The following is a 15784-nucleotide window of genomic DNA, read 5'->3' as shown; positions in this document are numbered from 1 at the left end:
AATATCAACCAATCAAGACAAACCAACTGACTGTGAATACAGAGTCTTTATTGTAAAAGAGGTAGAGAGAATACAGGTGTTTTTCACTCACTGTACAGAATGACAGCACTGTTGATATACTCATTCAAACTGTTAACATAACCAGCACACACACTTCATTCATAATATTGACACACACAGACAAACAAGCCCAGTAGAAAATAGAAAACAAACACACAAAATCTTTGGATTTTCTCTATTGCCCCCACATCCTCTAAATGCAACTATATCTGAGCTTCAAACGAAAATCCTAATATATTTGTAACAGCATTAATAATATAGCCTAATAAAACAATGGTAATGCAATTTCCCAAGCCTCCCTGCCCACATACCACAGTAACATATAAAGTAGTGGAAAACAACACACACACACACAAAATCACACATTCAGCTCATACAAACATAATGAACAGTATCATTGGACAGTAAGAAACAGAAAATACATACAAAAACTGCAGCCAAGTAAAAGTGATATCATTCTTTCAGTCTTTTTCCGTTGTCAATCTTTCCATCTATGTCATCGACACAAAGTGGGCAGGGCCATCAGTCAGAGTCCCCTGAGTGGTCGTTTCCTGGGGAAGTGGCAGAGGGGGGCGTGTTTTGCCCTTGCCAGTTCCCATTAGTCTGCCAAAGAGAAAAAGACATGTGGTGACTTGTAGTGGCATTAACCTACATTAACCCCTCTCCACTCCAATACAACTCCTCCACAAGGTTGTTGTTGTGAATGAGAATGTGCTCTCAATTAGTTACGAGCTAAAATAAAGATGATATGTAACATGAAGTGAATGACAGTGAAGTTCCATACTTGTGCTCCCATGTAGACAGGCTGCTCTCCATTCATTGGTGGAACACCCAGGAAAAGGTCTGGTCCAGTGAGTGAGAAGCCTCCCGATCCTGTGGAGGAATAAAAGGGGAGACGTCTTTAATAAGGGCTACTAGGCCTACAACATCAACCTGGTCCCAGATCTGATCCTGTGGAGGAACAAAAGGGGAGATGTCTTTAATAGGGGCTACTAGGCCTACAACATCAACCTGGTCCCAGATCTGAGATCTGATTGCGCTGTAAAACCGACTTCTATTGTTGGGCAAGGAGTTGGCACGACAGCACAAAAGGCCCAATTCCGACCTAGAAAATGACGCCTTTCTTACGCAGGCCTTTCCTACTCACTTCTCAGTAGTTGTAATTCAGACGTATCTTATTCAGTTGCGTAACGGGCTTTGCAAATATGGTTCCCTTGCGTGTGCTGATTAAATGTAAATCAATCGCTGAAAACCCTCCCACTTGCTGGTCAACAGATTTTCTTGTGGAGTTTTCATTCAATAGGGTTTTCAGCACATTTATTTTAAGCCATCCCTTTAAATATGGTATACCTTTTAGTTCGAATTTTGTTGACAGACTCAACAGAATATATCGAGAGAATGGGTTCAGAATATTAGGGATCAATCAAAGAAAGACATCTAAATATATGCATATTCGTCTCCGTTTCAGCACCAATTGGTAGATTTAAAATATACTCTAGGGTAGGAAAGTATTTATGACAAGAGAAGAGCTTTGAATGGGATGAGTGGGAGCGTCAAGAGACCAGAGACCAGAGGTGACAGAGCGGGTTGGAGTGTAAGGTTGGAGCATAGTCTGAAGGTACGGAGGGGCAGTTCCCCTTGCTGCTCCGTAACACAAAAACACTAACAACCCATCCATTTCTACTACCAATTGAACCATAAACTCAAAACAGTGTGTATCACTAGGCCTGGCTTCCTTTCCTCAGCTCCTACCTGTTGAGTTGGGCGTGTGTGGAGAGTCCTCGTTCTGTGTCGCCACGATGGCCGTCTTCATGGCATAGATGTTGGCCTCCTCTTGGAACTTCCCAATGTTCTTCTTGTAGCGGATTCTCTTGTTGCCAAACCAGTTGCACACCTGTTCAGTTAACGAGCCAGTAAGAGGCTGGTCAATGGAGTCAACTGTATATGGGCGTATCAATGGGTGAGCTAATAGTAAATATATGACGCATATACTTATACTTATGACACGAGGTTACCTGAGAGACAGTGATGCTACACTGTTTGGCTAGTTCTTCTTTGGCCTCTTCACTGGGGTAAGGGTTGGCGAGATGGGAGTAGAAATACTCGTTCAGGACTTCCGTCGCCTGCTTGCTGAAGTTACGTCTCTTACGCCTGACAACACAAAGGTGAGTGTGTTGAGAGTGGGCATGCAACCCAGGCAGAAGTACACATTTCACAACTACAGTAACAACTGATATTGACACACAATAGTCATTCACAACCTGCACTGTAATAACATGATTATGCACTGTAAATATGACTGGTATGACCATGAACCACTGTTCATTGATGGAATGTTTTATTCTTCATTAAAAATACTACCTGTATATGAATTGTAATTCACTGTCATGGCAAGTTTTGACAGGTGTTATGTCACCCCAATAACAGTGTTACACGCTGACCTGGCGTCGAGGAAGCGGGACCTCAGGATCATGACGGCCTCGCAGGTGCTCTGCTTGAGTTGTGTCTGGATGGAGCTGAACTTGCGGTGGATGATGGCCACCATGCGCTCAATCTCCCTCGGTGACACCGGCCGCGTACGTGACTGCTCCCTCAGGAGGTTCATCACGTGGGTAGTGAACTCACTACAGGCCTACAGGAGACACAGACAGACAGACAGACAGACAGACAGACAGACAGACAGACAGACAGACAGAGAGACAGAGAGAGAGAGAGAGAGAGAGAGAGAGAGAGAGAGAGAGAGAGAGAGAGAGAGAGAGAGGATTGGAGACAGATATGACAGTCAGTTGAGCTCAAAGGATGCAAGTCAACAGCGGGCCGACACTGTTGACGTCGGTCATTTATGTTCATGTTCAATTATCTCACCTAAATTATAACATCACCTCATTTTAGTTTACTTCGCTAAAGGGTGTAATTTTCAGTGGGTGCAATGTGTCAAGTCCCTCCACCTCAAATCAAGTACAGCCACTGACCCCAGCACACATGTATGTCAGAGTCGATATGAGTTTGAATCCAGCCCACTGCTCTTTGACTCACCCTCCCTCTATCTTCCCCGTCTTTCCAACACTTTACTATCTCTTCAATAAAGCAAAAAAACAATACAAAAGGATTGGGACTGCCCCACTGCTTGAAAAAAAAAAAAGTAGAAAAGTACCTGGTCATATTTCTCCATCTCAGTGTGATAGATGTTGCGAATCTGGCTCAACTTGCTTTTGTAGTCTGAGTGTTCCAGTGAGCTGTCTGGAGACATGCCTCCCGAGCTGGTGGCTGCGGACACCGCCGCTGCCGCCCCGCCACCTTTCTCCGGCCCAGCCACACCCTCCGCCAGCAGCATGTTGTCCAATCGCACCAGCTGTGGGTCCTGTGATTCTTCCTCCTGAGCATTTCGCATTGATAGGCCTGCAACAAGAGAAGTCTGTCAATCTGATTCATGGTAAATTAAGAGTTACAATGTCTCCTATTACACTGAACAAAAATATAAATGCAGCATGCAACAATTTCAAATATGTTACCGAGTTACAGTTCCGTGCTTCTACACCTGCATTGCTTGCTGTTTGGGGTTTTGGGCTGGGTTTCTGTACAGCACTTTGAGATATCAGCTGATGTACGAAGGGCTATATAAATAAATTTGATTTGATATAAGGTAATCTGTCAATTAAAATACATTCATTAATAACCTACTAATAACCTACTAACCTATTGATTTCACATGACTGGGAATACAGATATGCAGATTTGCATCTGTTGGTCACAGATACCTAAAAAAAAAAAGAAGTAGGGGCTTGGATATGAAAACCAGCCAGTATCTGGTGTGGCCACCATTTGCCTCATGCAGCACGACACATCTCCTTCACATTGAGTTGATCAGGCTATTTATTGTGGCCTTTGGAATGTTGTCCCACTCCCCTTCAATGGCTGTGCAAAGTTGCTGGATATTGGCGGTAACTGGAAAACACTGTCGTACGCGTCAATCAGTCTGCATACCAATTGCACACTACCTAAAGTTATCTGTGACATAACTGCACATTTTAGAGTGGCCTTTTACTGTCCTCTGCACATGGTGCACCTGTGTAATGATCACGCAGTTTAATCAGCTTCCTGATATGCCACACCTGTCAGGTGGATTGATTATCTTGGCAAAGGAGAAATGCTCACTAACATGGGATGTAAACAAATTTGTGCACAAAAATGCGTATGGAAAATTTCTGGGATATTTTATTTCAGCTCATGAAACATGGGACACTTTACATGTTGCGTTTACATTTTTGTTCAGTGTATATTAAAATATCCCTCTGAGGTACAGACTCGGAGAAGCACTTTGTGGATGAAACAAATAAAGGAAGGGTCATCTTGCGGCACTATTTGAAAAGTTATCATACACAATACATCTTTGTTGAAAATGTAAAATAGCTAGAGAATTTTCTAACTGTCATCTAACTGCATGGATTATGCGCAACTCATTATTATTGTGATGGAGCCAACATCTTCTTCTGTTTTCATCGCAGATGGCCAGAAACTTTAAAACGAATTAGCAACAACTTTAAAATCGAACAAAGGGTTTCAATTAGTGAAAATTAACTTACCTGTTTTCTCTTTGATCTCACATAAGACGCTGAACAAAGCTGGTTTCATTCGATGGCAATTCAATGCGTGTTTTCTGACGATTGGAAAAAAATATTATTGTTATTATTAGCTAGCTAACTAACGTTAGCTACTGTAGCTGTATATCTAGCCAGCTATTTAGCAACGAGCCATTAGCACCAACAAAATATTTGTTAGATAGCTGGCTCCCTGCTTTCAGACGCTTTATATAGCTAGCTAACGTTAGCTAGATGTAATTCACAACAACAAACATCGGCTCTGTTGTTCGTGACCTTTAAACTGGAGTTCACTGCAGACTGCTATGCTAACGTTGGCTACGTAATGCTATGGCTAGCTAGCAGCAGCTACAATATGTAGCTAATATATTAACATTTTATTCGTAGAACAAATGTAGCATGAAATGGATAATGCCAAGATTATGGCAACAATCCGTTTACAATATCTTGCTATTCATATACATGTAAATCTAACCGGCTAACGCGTTAGTAGTAACACATTAGCAAGCTAACAATAAAGCAATAGAGCATAGCTAGCTAACTGGACAGTTTTAGCTGAGCAAGAATTCACCCTCTTCATCGAGTTAGCCACAAAAAAAAATTCACAACAACAACAGGCGTGTAAATAGGCCAGGGGAAGAAGTAATAACTATTTAATAAACAACGTATCATGACACAAAGCCAGTTAGCTAGCTAGCAACGTTGGCTACCTAGCTAGCTTATTAAAAAACTTCAAAGTAGAAAAAAATTGAAAACTTCTGAAAACTTTAGCTAACTCTTGGCCATTGAGCAAATTTGCAGAAATGTGTAGCTAAATCTGAATAAGTTATAAACAATTGTGACTAACTTTGCTTGTGCTTCGTCCAAACTTTGGTCGGTGATGGTCATGATTTGTTGCAATATGTCGCCAATGTCTCTGCGGCTTTCATGTCCATTTTCTGCGCCTTCGTGGCCCGTGTCCCCGTCGGAGCGGTGGTGGGAAGATGGATGAACCGAGTTTAGAGGGTGCATACCGGGGTGAGAGCTCAGGCCAAGGCCCCGGCCGTTAGAGGGCCCGTTGCCAGTGAGAGGCTGCTGCTGCAACATCCTGAGCGGCACACAGTGGCGCCGACGAGTAATCACAGTCACACACCCTTCAAAACTCAAATACTAGAGCGGGCCTGCACTAGAGTCCCCTAGCGATTGACTAAGAAAGAGTCTCGAACAAGAATGTTCATAAAATTCGAATTGTACTCCAGACAGAGGCCATCGGCTACTGTACTAGGAATATTCATAGCTATGACTTTTAAACTAAGTAATTATTCTGAACAATCAGTTAGATGGATATAACTATGAGGCAACGGTGTGTGTAGGCCTATGTGTAAAAGAGAAACAGAAAAAGAGAGAAGAGGGGGATCTTTCAATCTGCAAGTAGCCTAATACATTGAGCATTTGCATCCATGATGGGGGAGGGATCATCTTCTGATTTCATATCAGTTAATGTAATAATGCATCAGCTTCATAATAAGGTCACAGGTCTTTACCAATCAAATCATCAACAATTTTTTTCATCACATTTTATTTGTCATGCTTCGTAAACAACAGATGTAGACTAACAGTGAAATCCTTACTCTCGGACCCTTTGTCACATGCTTCGTAAACAACAGGTGTAGACTAACAGTGAAATTCTTACTTTCGGGCCCTTCCCAACAATGTAGACAAAAATAGAAAAATAATAACACAAGGAATAAATACACCATCAGTAATGATAACTTGGCTATATACACGGGTTACCAGTACAGAGTTTATTTTTAAATTTATTTTTATTTCACATTTGTTTAACCAGATAGGCCAGTTGAGAACAAGTTCGCATTTACAACTGCGACCTGGCCAAGATAAAGCAAAGCAGTACGACACAAACAACAACACAAAGTTACACATGGAATAAACAAACATACAGTCAATAACACAATAGAAGAAAAAAAATGAAAAAAAGTCTATATACAGTGTGTGCAAATGGCGCGAGGACGTAAGGCAATAAATAGGCCATAGTAGCGAAGTAATTACAATTTAGTAAATGAACACTGGAGTGATAGATGTGCAGATGATGATGTGCAAGTAGAAAATACTGGTGTGCAAAAGAGAAAAAAGTAAATAAAAACAATATGGAGATGAGATAGGTAGATTGGATGGGCTATTTACAGATGGGCTGTGTACAGCTGCAGCGATCAGTTAGCTGCTCAGATAGCTGATGTTTAAAGTTAGTGAGGGAGATATAAGTCTCCAACTTCAGAGATTTTTGTAATTCGTTCCAGTCATTGTCAGCAGAGAACTGGAAGATAAGGCGGCCAAAGGAGGTGTTGGCTTTGGGGATGACCAGTGAGATATACCTGCTGGAGCTCGTGCTACGGGTGGGTGTTGTTATCGTGACCAGTGAGCTGAAATAAGGCGGAGCTTTACCTAGCAAAGACTTATAGATGACTTGGAGCCTGTGGGTCTGGCGACGAATATGTATCGAGGGCCAGCCAACGAGAGCATACAGGTCGCAGTGGTGGGTGGTATGTGGGGCTTTGGTGACAAAATTGATGGCACTGTGATAGACTGCATCCAGTTTGGTAAGTAGAGTGTTGGAGTCTATTTTGTAAATGACATCGCCGGATCGGTAGGATAGTCAGTTTACGATTCTAGATTTAATTTTGGATTGGAGATGTTTAATATGAGTCTGCAAAGAGAGTTTACAGTCTAGCCAGACACCTAGGTATTTGTAGTTGTCCACATATTTTAAGTCAGAACCGTCCAGAGTAGTGATGCTAGTAGCACAGGCGGGTGCGGGCAGCGGTCGGTTGAAAAGCATGCATTTAGTTTTACTAGTGTTTAAGAGCAGTTGGAGGCCACGGAAGGAGTGTTGTATGGCATTGAAGCTCGTTTGGAGGTTCGTTAACACAGTGTCCAAAGAAGGGCCAGATGTATACAGAATGGTGTCGTCTGCGTAGAAGTGGATCAGGGAATCACCCGCAGCAAGAGCGACATCGTTGATATATACAGAGAAAAGAGTCGGCCCGAGAATTGAACCCTGTTGAGTTGACATGCAGGGGTTACTAGGAGGTAACTGAGGTAGATTTACAAATACTGTTGAAGTCGGAAGTTTAAATACTCTTAGTTTGGAGTCATTAAAAATCGTTTTTCAACCACTCCACAAATTTCTTGTTAACAAACTATAGTTTTGACAAGTCGGTTAGGACAACTACTTTGTGCATGACACAAGGAATTTTTACAACAATTGTTTACAGACAGATTATTTCACTTATAATTCACAGTATCACAATTCCAGTGGGTCAGAAGTTTACATACACTAAGTTGACTGTGCCTTTAAACAGTTTGGAAAATTCCAGAAAAGGATGTCATGGCTTTAGAAGCTTCTGATAGGCTAATTGACATAATCTGAGTCAATTGGAGGTGTACCTGTGGATGTATTTCAAGGCCTACCTTCAAACCTACCTCTTGGCTTGACATCATGGGAAAATCAAAAGAAATCAGCCAAGACCTCAGAAAACAATTGTAGACCTCCACAAGTCTGGTTTATCCTTGGGAGCAATTTCCAAATGCTTGAAGGTACCACGTTCATCTGAACAAACAATACTACGCAAGTATAAACACCATGGGACCACGCAGCCGTCATACCCCTCAGGAAGGAGACGCGTTCTGTCTACTAGAGATGAACGTACTTTGGTGCGAAAAGTGCAAATCAATCCCAGAACAACAGCAAAGGACCTTGTGAAGATGCTGGAGGAAACAGGTACAAAAGTATCTATATCCACAGTAAAATTAGTCCTATATAGACATAACCTGAAAGGCCGCTCAGCAAGGAGGAAGCCACTGCTCCAAAACTGCCATAAAAAAGCCAGACTACGGTTTGCAACTGCACATAGGGACAAAAATCGTACTTTTTGGAGAAATGTCCTCTGGTCTGATGAAACAAAAATAGAACTGTTTGGCCATAATGACCATTGTTATGTTTGGAGGAAAAAGGGGAATGCTTGCAAGCCGAAGAACACCATCCCAACTGTGAAGCACGGGGGTGGCAGCATCATGTTGTGGGGTGCTTTGCTGCAGGAGGGACTGGTGCACTTCACAAAATAGATGTCATGAGGTAGGAAAATTATGTGGATATATTGAAGCAACATCTCAAGACATCAGTCAGGAAGTTAAAGCTTGGTTGCAAATGGGTCTTCCAAAAGGACAATGATCCCAAGCATTCTTCCAAAGTTGTGGCAAAATGGCTTAAGGACAACAAAGTCAATGTATTGGAGTGGCCATCACAAAGCCCTGACCTCAATCCAATAGAAATTGTATGGGTGGAACTGAAAAAGCGTGTGCGAGCAAGTAGGCCTATAAACCTGACTCAGTTACACCAGCTCTGTCAGGAGGAATGGGCCAAAATTCACCCAACTTATTGTGTGAAGCTTGTGGAAGGCTACCTGAAACGTTTGACCCAAGTTAAACAATTTAAAGGCAATGCTACCAAATACTAATTGACTGTATGTAAACTTCTGACCCTCTGGGAATGTGATGAAAGAAATAAAAGCTGAAATAACTCATTCTCTCTACTATTATTCTGACATTTCAAATTCTTAAAATAAACTGGTGATCCTAATTGACCTAAAACAGGAATTGTTTACTAGGATTAAATGTCAGGAATTGTGAAAACTGAGTTTAAATATCTTTGGCTAAGGTGTATGTAAACTTCCGACTTCAACTGTAGGTAGGGGTAAAGTGACTGGGCAAGAGGATAGATAATAAGCAGTAGCAGCTGTGTATGTGATGAGTCAAAAGAGTTTGAGGGTCATCATGGCAGATGTGTTGTTGCCTACTCTCACCACACGGGACAATACAGACAATACATGCACTCCATGATATTAACAGATTTTACATATTTGACTAAATTAATTCACAGTGATCAAGTTTCATACATCAATGGATGATAAACAGCAGAACACTTTTTGAACTACAGAATAGTTCAGACAAGTCATATATGAATATACACAAATTAACAATTACCCTCCCCTCTGTTCTCTCACTTCACCAAAAAGAATCAACATCTCACATCTGTCTCTCTCTCTCTCTCTCTCTCTCTGTCTTTGTCTCTCTCTCTCTCTCTCTCTCTCTCTCTCTCTCTCTCTCTCTCTCTCTCTTTCTCTCTCTCTCACTTTGTCTACTTCTCCTTTAGCTGCAAGTCAACAGGAAGTATGTCAAACCACAGCCCCTGTCAGAATAACAGTGGGCCTGTTTCAACATGTTGCTGTTTCTGACTGTAAGCTGTTCTGCTGAAAATGCAACATGAGCAGAACAAAACTTCATAGTCATTTCCCCCTTTCTGATGTTCATCTAACATTATGAGTTTTGGCTTTGTTAAAAACAAGGCTATTTAATAACATCACACCACTGGCTATAGCATCGCACCACTTCAATTTTTATAGTAATATTTCATAATGCCATGACGCAGAGAGATAGGGTTCAAATAAATAGGGGTGGGTTGGGGTAAGAGGAACAGGAAGAGACTAGAGGGCCGACAGACAGGCAGAGAGAGAGAGAGAGAGCGAGGAAGAGCTCGTCACGGTGATATGTGAAGCATAACTGATAGCAATTAGTTCTCATGAAGAAAACTGTCGTGAATCAGTGATGCCATCCCTAATCAGTGTGGACACAAGAAGATGATGTTTATCAGAAACTGAACTCCAGGAAAACACAGGTACGATAGACTTATTGAGAGCGTGGGTGGGTAAGGTAATGCTTAGCAGGCGGGCAAGTACAATCCAAGATAGGAATTTAGTGCCTTAAAGAAGTGAGCAGGAAACCAGTCCTGGTTTTTCATAAACACCCCTCTTGAGATTATACTATATTATGCTTACAGATACAGTGGCCGTTCAGTCTGTGTCACAATAGAAGTCTTCTACATGTGTTGTTGCGAGTTAACATTTTAAGAAACTCTATTAGATTACCTAAAACATTTTCTTACAACCAGTTACACAATCCTAATAATGTACAATAGAACTTCAGTTGATATATTTGTCTTATCTCATTTTTGTCAGGTTTACACTGAGACAGACGTAAATGGATGTTGTCATGGAATACCCAGGGGTAAAAGTTGAAACAGCTGAAGAGGAGCATTTGGAGGATCTAATCATTAAGGAGGGGGATGTTGAGAGAGTTGTTGAGGGAGGGACAGAGCCAATAACAGGCAAGAGCAACGATGAAGACTCCAGTGCGGAAGAGGATGCCACTGCCAGACATGGACAGATTGGAAAAGCCAACACTGAAAGTGGAGATGGAGACAAAAGAAAAAAGGATAACCAAATAAATCAAGCAAAAGGAGAGACTGGGACAGAGGATGGGGTTGAGCACATTAAAGGGATGGATGAATTGGTAATGGATAGACAGAAAATGGATTGCAAGAAAGAGGGGATGGTGATGGTGGATATAACAGAAAAATACAAAACAGCAGAACAAGATTTGGAGACGGACAAACCATCACAAGGATTACAAGTTGGCACAAATATACATCTTCCCTTTGACCAGTTGCCCAAAGATACGCTGAGCCCAGAGCATGCCCAAAAACAGGTTTATAACATTTGCTCTCACAAAAAAATACAGCAATTTCCCTTGTTCCCACAATTACAATAATTCCGTTAGTGACCGAATACCAGTCTAAACATTTTTTATGTAGCATTAGTTTTTGATGTAGAAGGGTTTTCTTTCACATATATAAAAAGAACAAACAACATTCCAGTGGTGGAAGAATGAGGGGTTCATTTTGTGGTTACAGAATTTGTAGGCGTCGAAATGCCAGCGTGTTTGAAATGAGTAGTGATACCACCCATTTTGAAACCCTTGATAATGGCTACTCTTTCTGCCACCTGCCACCTGTCTTTCCCAGGCTCAACGGTTAACCCCTTACTTCCCAGACGCTCTGTATGACCTGGTTTTTACTCTGCAAGAAGGAAGACGACTCAATGACCAGCGGTGCTCGTTCAGAGGGAGGAGAAGGTGCCATTCTGAACCCAACACCTACATTCCAGCCCACAGAGCCCACAGAGGTGATAGAATGTGAAAATTGTAATGATAACTAACTAAGTGACTGTGGTAAACATAACAGCTGTTGCAATTAGCTTCCCTTGTTTCCCCATAAACACGCTAACTCATGAAGGGGAAAAGCTGTAAATAACTGTACGGTACCAGCATCCATTGAAGCACTTCTATCATATAACTGTGGCAGGGACAGATATTAGGATGTCTTCTGTACATTAGTGAAATATTGAAATAATATTGCTTGAATGATTAACTAGGACACCAAATGAACTAGGCCACTAAATGTAGCATGTCTCCACTCTACTTTCTCCCCTTCTATTCCCAACAGTGCATTTCTCCTCAATGACCTCGCTGCAGAAAGATGAGTTCTTTGACTTGCTGGTTACTTCCCAAGGCCGTCGGCTTGACGACCAGCGGGCAGAACTACATGACACCCCACCCCCTAAGCCGAAAGCCAATAAGAAGAGGAGCAGCGTAAAAGATACAAAGCCCAAAAAGTCTGCTCCCATTGCAGTGCAGAACGAGGACTTGTACAATATGATTCTCATGTCGCAGGTAAGTAACTGGCCGTCATGATAATTAAGAATGTGTTCTTAAATGACTTGTCTAATTAAAAAAAAGGTTAAATAAAAAATAATAATAACTGTAATCACCCAAGCTGCCAGTAGTCAATTTGACCAAAACATTATTTTGTTCTTGTCATAAGCAAAATATAATGTAGGCATCATGTCATATGGTGTTACATTGATATCATGTTCCAGTGCTACATTGTCATTACAGATGAAGGATCTTCATTTGATCACTCTGTTGTTGCTGAGAATTTTCCTGCACCCCAGAACATGCAGATGAGCTTCGTGATTTACATAAATGAACAAAAACCCGCACTAACACACAGTTATATTAACAGTATTGTCCTTTTCATGTAGCTTAATTTTGGCCAGTTTATAGCCTAACCACCGATCATGCAACGTTATGGACTAAACATTCAAATGCTGTTGCTGCAGGATTATTTTACTGGTCAAATTAATATCCTACATCTGTGTGTCATGTGCTGTAAAATGGGCATTAGGTATTATGTTGTATGGTGTAACAACATATCATGCCATATGGTGTTACGTAGGTGTAATGTCTCGTCTCCGTACCTCAGGTCCAGTGTAAAATAGGCATCAAGCCATGTGGTGTTTCTGTCTGTCTCTGTACTTCAGGCCCAGGGTAGGCTGGAGGAGCAGCGCAGTGCGGCCCCGGGCCCTATGGATGATGAAGACTTCTTTTCCTTACTGCTGAGTGTCCAGGGAGGACGCATGGAGGACCAGAGGACTGAGCTGCCTGGGATTCTGGGAACCTGAGAGATACACATGCTGGAGAGATGAGCTCAAATGGCTCAGAGCATGTGGTGTAGCCCTATAGTGCAATGGCTTTTGCTTCTTATTCACCTGGCCAGACCAGGCATGACCATTTTGTTCTGTTATGGTCTGAGCTGACAGTACCATCTGTATCGATGACTACATCAGTAATTTAATAAAAAATGTATGTGAATAACAGAAGTGTCAATTCAGTTGCATAATGCTACAGAGACTAATTCCAATGTTTGTTGTATGATATTAAGCTTACAGAGTGGGCAGATTTGTATGTTGACTGCACAATAATTTGGATGATATTCAAAAGCTTTAGGTTGCTTTAAATGTGTTTATTGCAATATGAGGAAAATTGAATGAGTATGAATGAGAGTGTTTGTGTTTCCATGTTATATTTGAATACAGCTCCTCACGAGAATAAACTATGTGTTAAATGTTTGACTTGCATCAAGAGTGTTTCTTGTTGTTCCCCGAGAACGCTTACGATAGCCTTTGTCTATTGGACCATTCAATATTCATTATTAATTTGTCAAACGAAAGATATCTGCCTTCACATTACAGTGTTGCAATGCACTAGTGCTGTTTACAGAAACCAATTTTTCAAGACATCTGGGCTGTTAGGCTAGCCTATATGTGCTGTGGATTCATTTTCCACAGCACAGTGGAAATGTATCAACTCCATCCCTAAACGGTTCAACCATTGTTGACGACAGCAAGGAAAACACACGTATTCATTAAATATGTATCCAATAAATATCTATCATACGTTTATGCTTTATGGTCATATATGCTCTTCCATTTAAATAAATAGATGGTCCCCAACCAAGGTAAAGACAGTTTCAAGTTGGATATTCAACGGATATTCGCACTTTCAAACCTCAATAGCTTTCAAACCACTTGAGCCACAGACTCCAAATAAGTGTCATGATGTTGGAAATATTGCGCACAACATTGCACAACATTGCATATTTTCACGATTTGGGCATTAATTCGCTTTCCAAGGCTAATAAACATGTGGAAATGTGAGCAGCATTTTGTATTCCTAGTTGAAATAGTTAGGGAGCGTGAACAAAGTACAAACTTTTTTTACATTCAAATTTCAATAGCTCCTTGGTCATGTGACCTACTGACTTCAAACAAGGTTCAGAATGTCCACTGAGTGGGCCTACACATTGCACACCCTTTAGTTTGTCCATTTTCATCTCACATGGTTTTACATGAATTTTTCAAAATGTAAAACTTCAATAGCTCCTTGATCATGTGACCTAGTGACTTCAAACAAGGTTCAGAATGTCCAGTCAGTGGGCCTACACATTGCACACCCTTTAGTTTGTCCATTTTCATCTCACATGATTTTGCATAAATGTTTCTACATTTAAAATTTCAATAGCTCCTTGGTCATGTGACCTACTGACTTCAAACACGGTGCAGAATGTACACTGACTACCCTTCTATATTACACACTCTTGTTTGTGTACTGTAAAATCACGCGGTGTAACGTACATTTTTCATAGTTTTAAATTTCAATAGCTCCTTGGTCATGTCAATTACACACCTAAGAAGCGTGCAGTGAATATACAGCCATATTGCATAACCTTTAGTCATGTATCTTCTATATTGTTGTACATTAATATTAGTTTGACAATTAGGGGGTTCAGTCCAGTGTTGTGTTTACCCTTTCCTTTAATATGTATCTATAATAATTGGTAGTTCTAAGTACTTATTTTCCCAGTTTTTTATTTTTCCACATTATTTAACAGCGGTACACAATACGAGAGAGACAGATAATATCTCCTTTCGTCGTTAATATCAAACATAAAGGAAAAGGGCAAAGTACGAGAGTCATGCTATTAATTGTCCAAAGCAGGGATGGAGAGTGAGCTAGTGAGGTAGGCTGCAGTGGGTTTGCTGGTCAATCCATATACTGAACATGTAACCACAGTAATGGTGGCCAGTAAATCAATGACTAAAAATGTAATATTGACAAATTAAACAGAAATTATAGACCTTTAATCTTTTCCAACATGTCAACAGACACTTAATTTCAAACATTTCGCAGTGTTAACTTTCTCTTTATCCCTGGTTGATGTACATTTCAGAGCCTCTTCAGTGTGTATGGGGTATAGCATACATTTTCAACAACAAAGCCTGCACTTCCAGTTTGTGTTCTTTACTCTGTTGAACTCTTTTGTCTTCATTCCTAGTTACAGCACATGGAACCACCGTTGGCATGCAAAACATTCAATCTAAAACAAAACAAAGCGTAACACATTATAAATAATATCAAATATCAATGCAGTATGACGAACTAGCCATCCATTGTGTTATATCATAAATTGTCTTACATGCCGTCACTGTTGTCAAAAGATTATAAACATGTTAAATAAAGTTACTAACCCAGTCAGTCTTTGGGCCACATCCAGGTTCTTTATCAGTGGCACACATGAAGCAGTTGTTGGCTTTGTTGAACTCTGAAATCATAGGCATGAACTAAATATATGGCTTTCCCACACAACTACATAAAAATAAAGAATTTACATTTACTTTGAATTAAATGTCATTACATACCAGACATTTTTAGTATATCCTCAGTAATTTCTTTTCGCAGTTGCTCCATGTGTTTTTGAAGGTTCCATATCAATTTGGGAGGGGATGTTGTGGAAGTTCTGTGCAACTTCCTTGGCCATCTACACCAAAAAATAAAAT

The 15784-nt window shown here is 40.8% G+C and overlaps 2 protein-coding genes and 1 long non-coding RNA gene across 3 annotated transcripts; 1 reads left to right on the top strand and 2 right to left on the bottom strand.

Annotated features, from left to right (window-relative positions):
- Nucleotides 1-31: 31 nt before the first annotated feature.
- LOC139573787 (pre-B-cell leukemia transcription factor 1-like) lies at nucleotides 32-6043 on the bottom strand. The gene is made up of 8 exons (XM_071397650.1): nucleotides 5506-6043; nucleotides 4644-4717; nucleotides 3215-3459; nucleotides 2502-2692; nucleotides 2076-2211; nucleotides 1813-1954; nucleotides 845-933; nucleotides 32-663 (listed from the first exon to the last, which is right to left on the bottom strand). The coding sequence occupies exons 1-8, from the start codon at nucleotides 5742-5744 to the stop codon at nucleotides 583-585; spliced, it is 1197 nt and encodes a 398-aa protein (XP_071253751.1). The 5' UTR covers nucleotides 5745-6043; the 3' UTR covers nucleotides 32-582.
- Nucleotides 6044-10172: 4129 nt separating this feature from the next.
- LOC139573755 (uncharacterized) lies at nucleotides 10173-13516 on the top strand. The gene is made up of 5 exons (XM_071397566.1): nucleotides 10173-10386; nucleotides 10727-11255; nucleotides 11572-11731; nucleotides 12052-12278; nucleotides 12929-13516. The coding sequence occupies exons 2-5, from the start codon at nucleotides 10749-10751 to the stop codon at nucleotides 13067-13069; spliced, it is 1035 nt and encodes a 344-aa protein (XP_071253667.1). The 5' UTR covers nucleotides 10173-10386; nucleotides 10727-10748; the 3' UTR covers nucleotides 13070-13516.
- Nucleotides 13517-14954: 1438 nt separating this feature from the next.
- Nucleotides 14955-15763, bottom strand: LOC139572484 (uncharacterized). Its single transcript, XR_011674428.1, has 3 exons — nucleotides 15647-15763; nucleotides 15476-15549; nucleotides 14955-15324 (listed from the first exon to the last, which is right to left on the bottom strand). It is a non-coding gene; the product is annotated as an uncharacterized lncRNA (long non-coding RNA).
- Between the last annotated feature and the right edge of the window lie 21 nt (nucleotides 15764-15784).

Source organism: Salvelinus alpinus, chromosome 4, assembly GCF_045679555.1.
Source record: "Salvelinus alpinus chromosome 4, SLU_Salpinus.1, whole genome shotgun sequence".
NCBI lineage: Eukaryota > Metazoa > Chordata > Actinopteri > Salmoniformes > Salmonidae > Salvelinus > Salvelinus alpinus.
Note: the sequence above shows the minus strand (reverse complement) of the source record. Positions and strands in the feature narration are given on the sequence as shown.

Excerpts from the sequence above, each read along its gene's own strand:
- LOC139573787 (XM_071397650.1), bottom strand. The coding sequence starts at position 5,744 with ATGTTGCAGCAGCAGCCTCTCACTGGCAACGGGCCCTCTAACGGCCGG. Across the intron at positions 4,718-5,505 it reads TTGGACGAAGCACAAGCAAA|AAAACACGCATTGAATTGCC; the intron begins GTTAGTCACAAT and ends TCCAATCGTCAG. Across the intron at positions 2,693-3,214 it reads AGATGGAGAAATATGACCAG|GCCTGTAGTGAGTTCACTAC; the intron begins GTACTTTTCTAC and ends TGTCTCCTGTAG.
- LOC139573755 (XM_071397566.1), top strand. The coding sequence starts at position 10,749 with ATGGATGTTGTCATGGAATACCCAGGGGTAAAAGTTGAAACAGCTGAA. Across the intron at positions 11,256-11,571 it reads CAGAGCATGCCCAAAAACAG|GCTCAACGGTTAACCCCTTA; the intron begins GTTTATAACATT and ends TGTCTTTCCCAG. Across the intron at positions 12,279-12,928 it reads ATATGATTCTCATGTCGCAG|GCCCAGGGTAGGCTGGAGGA; the intron begins GTAAGTAACTGG and ends TCTGTACTTCAG.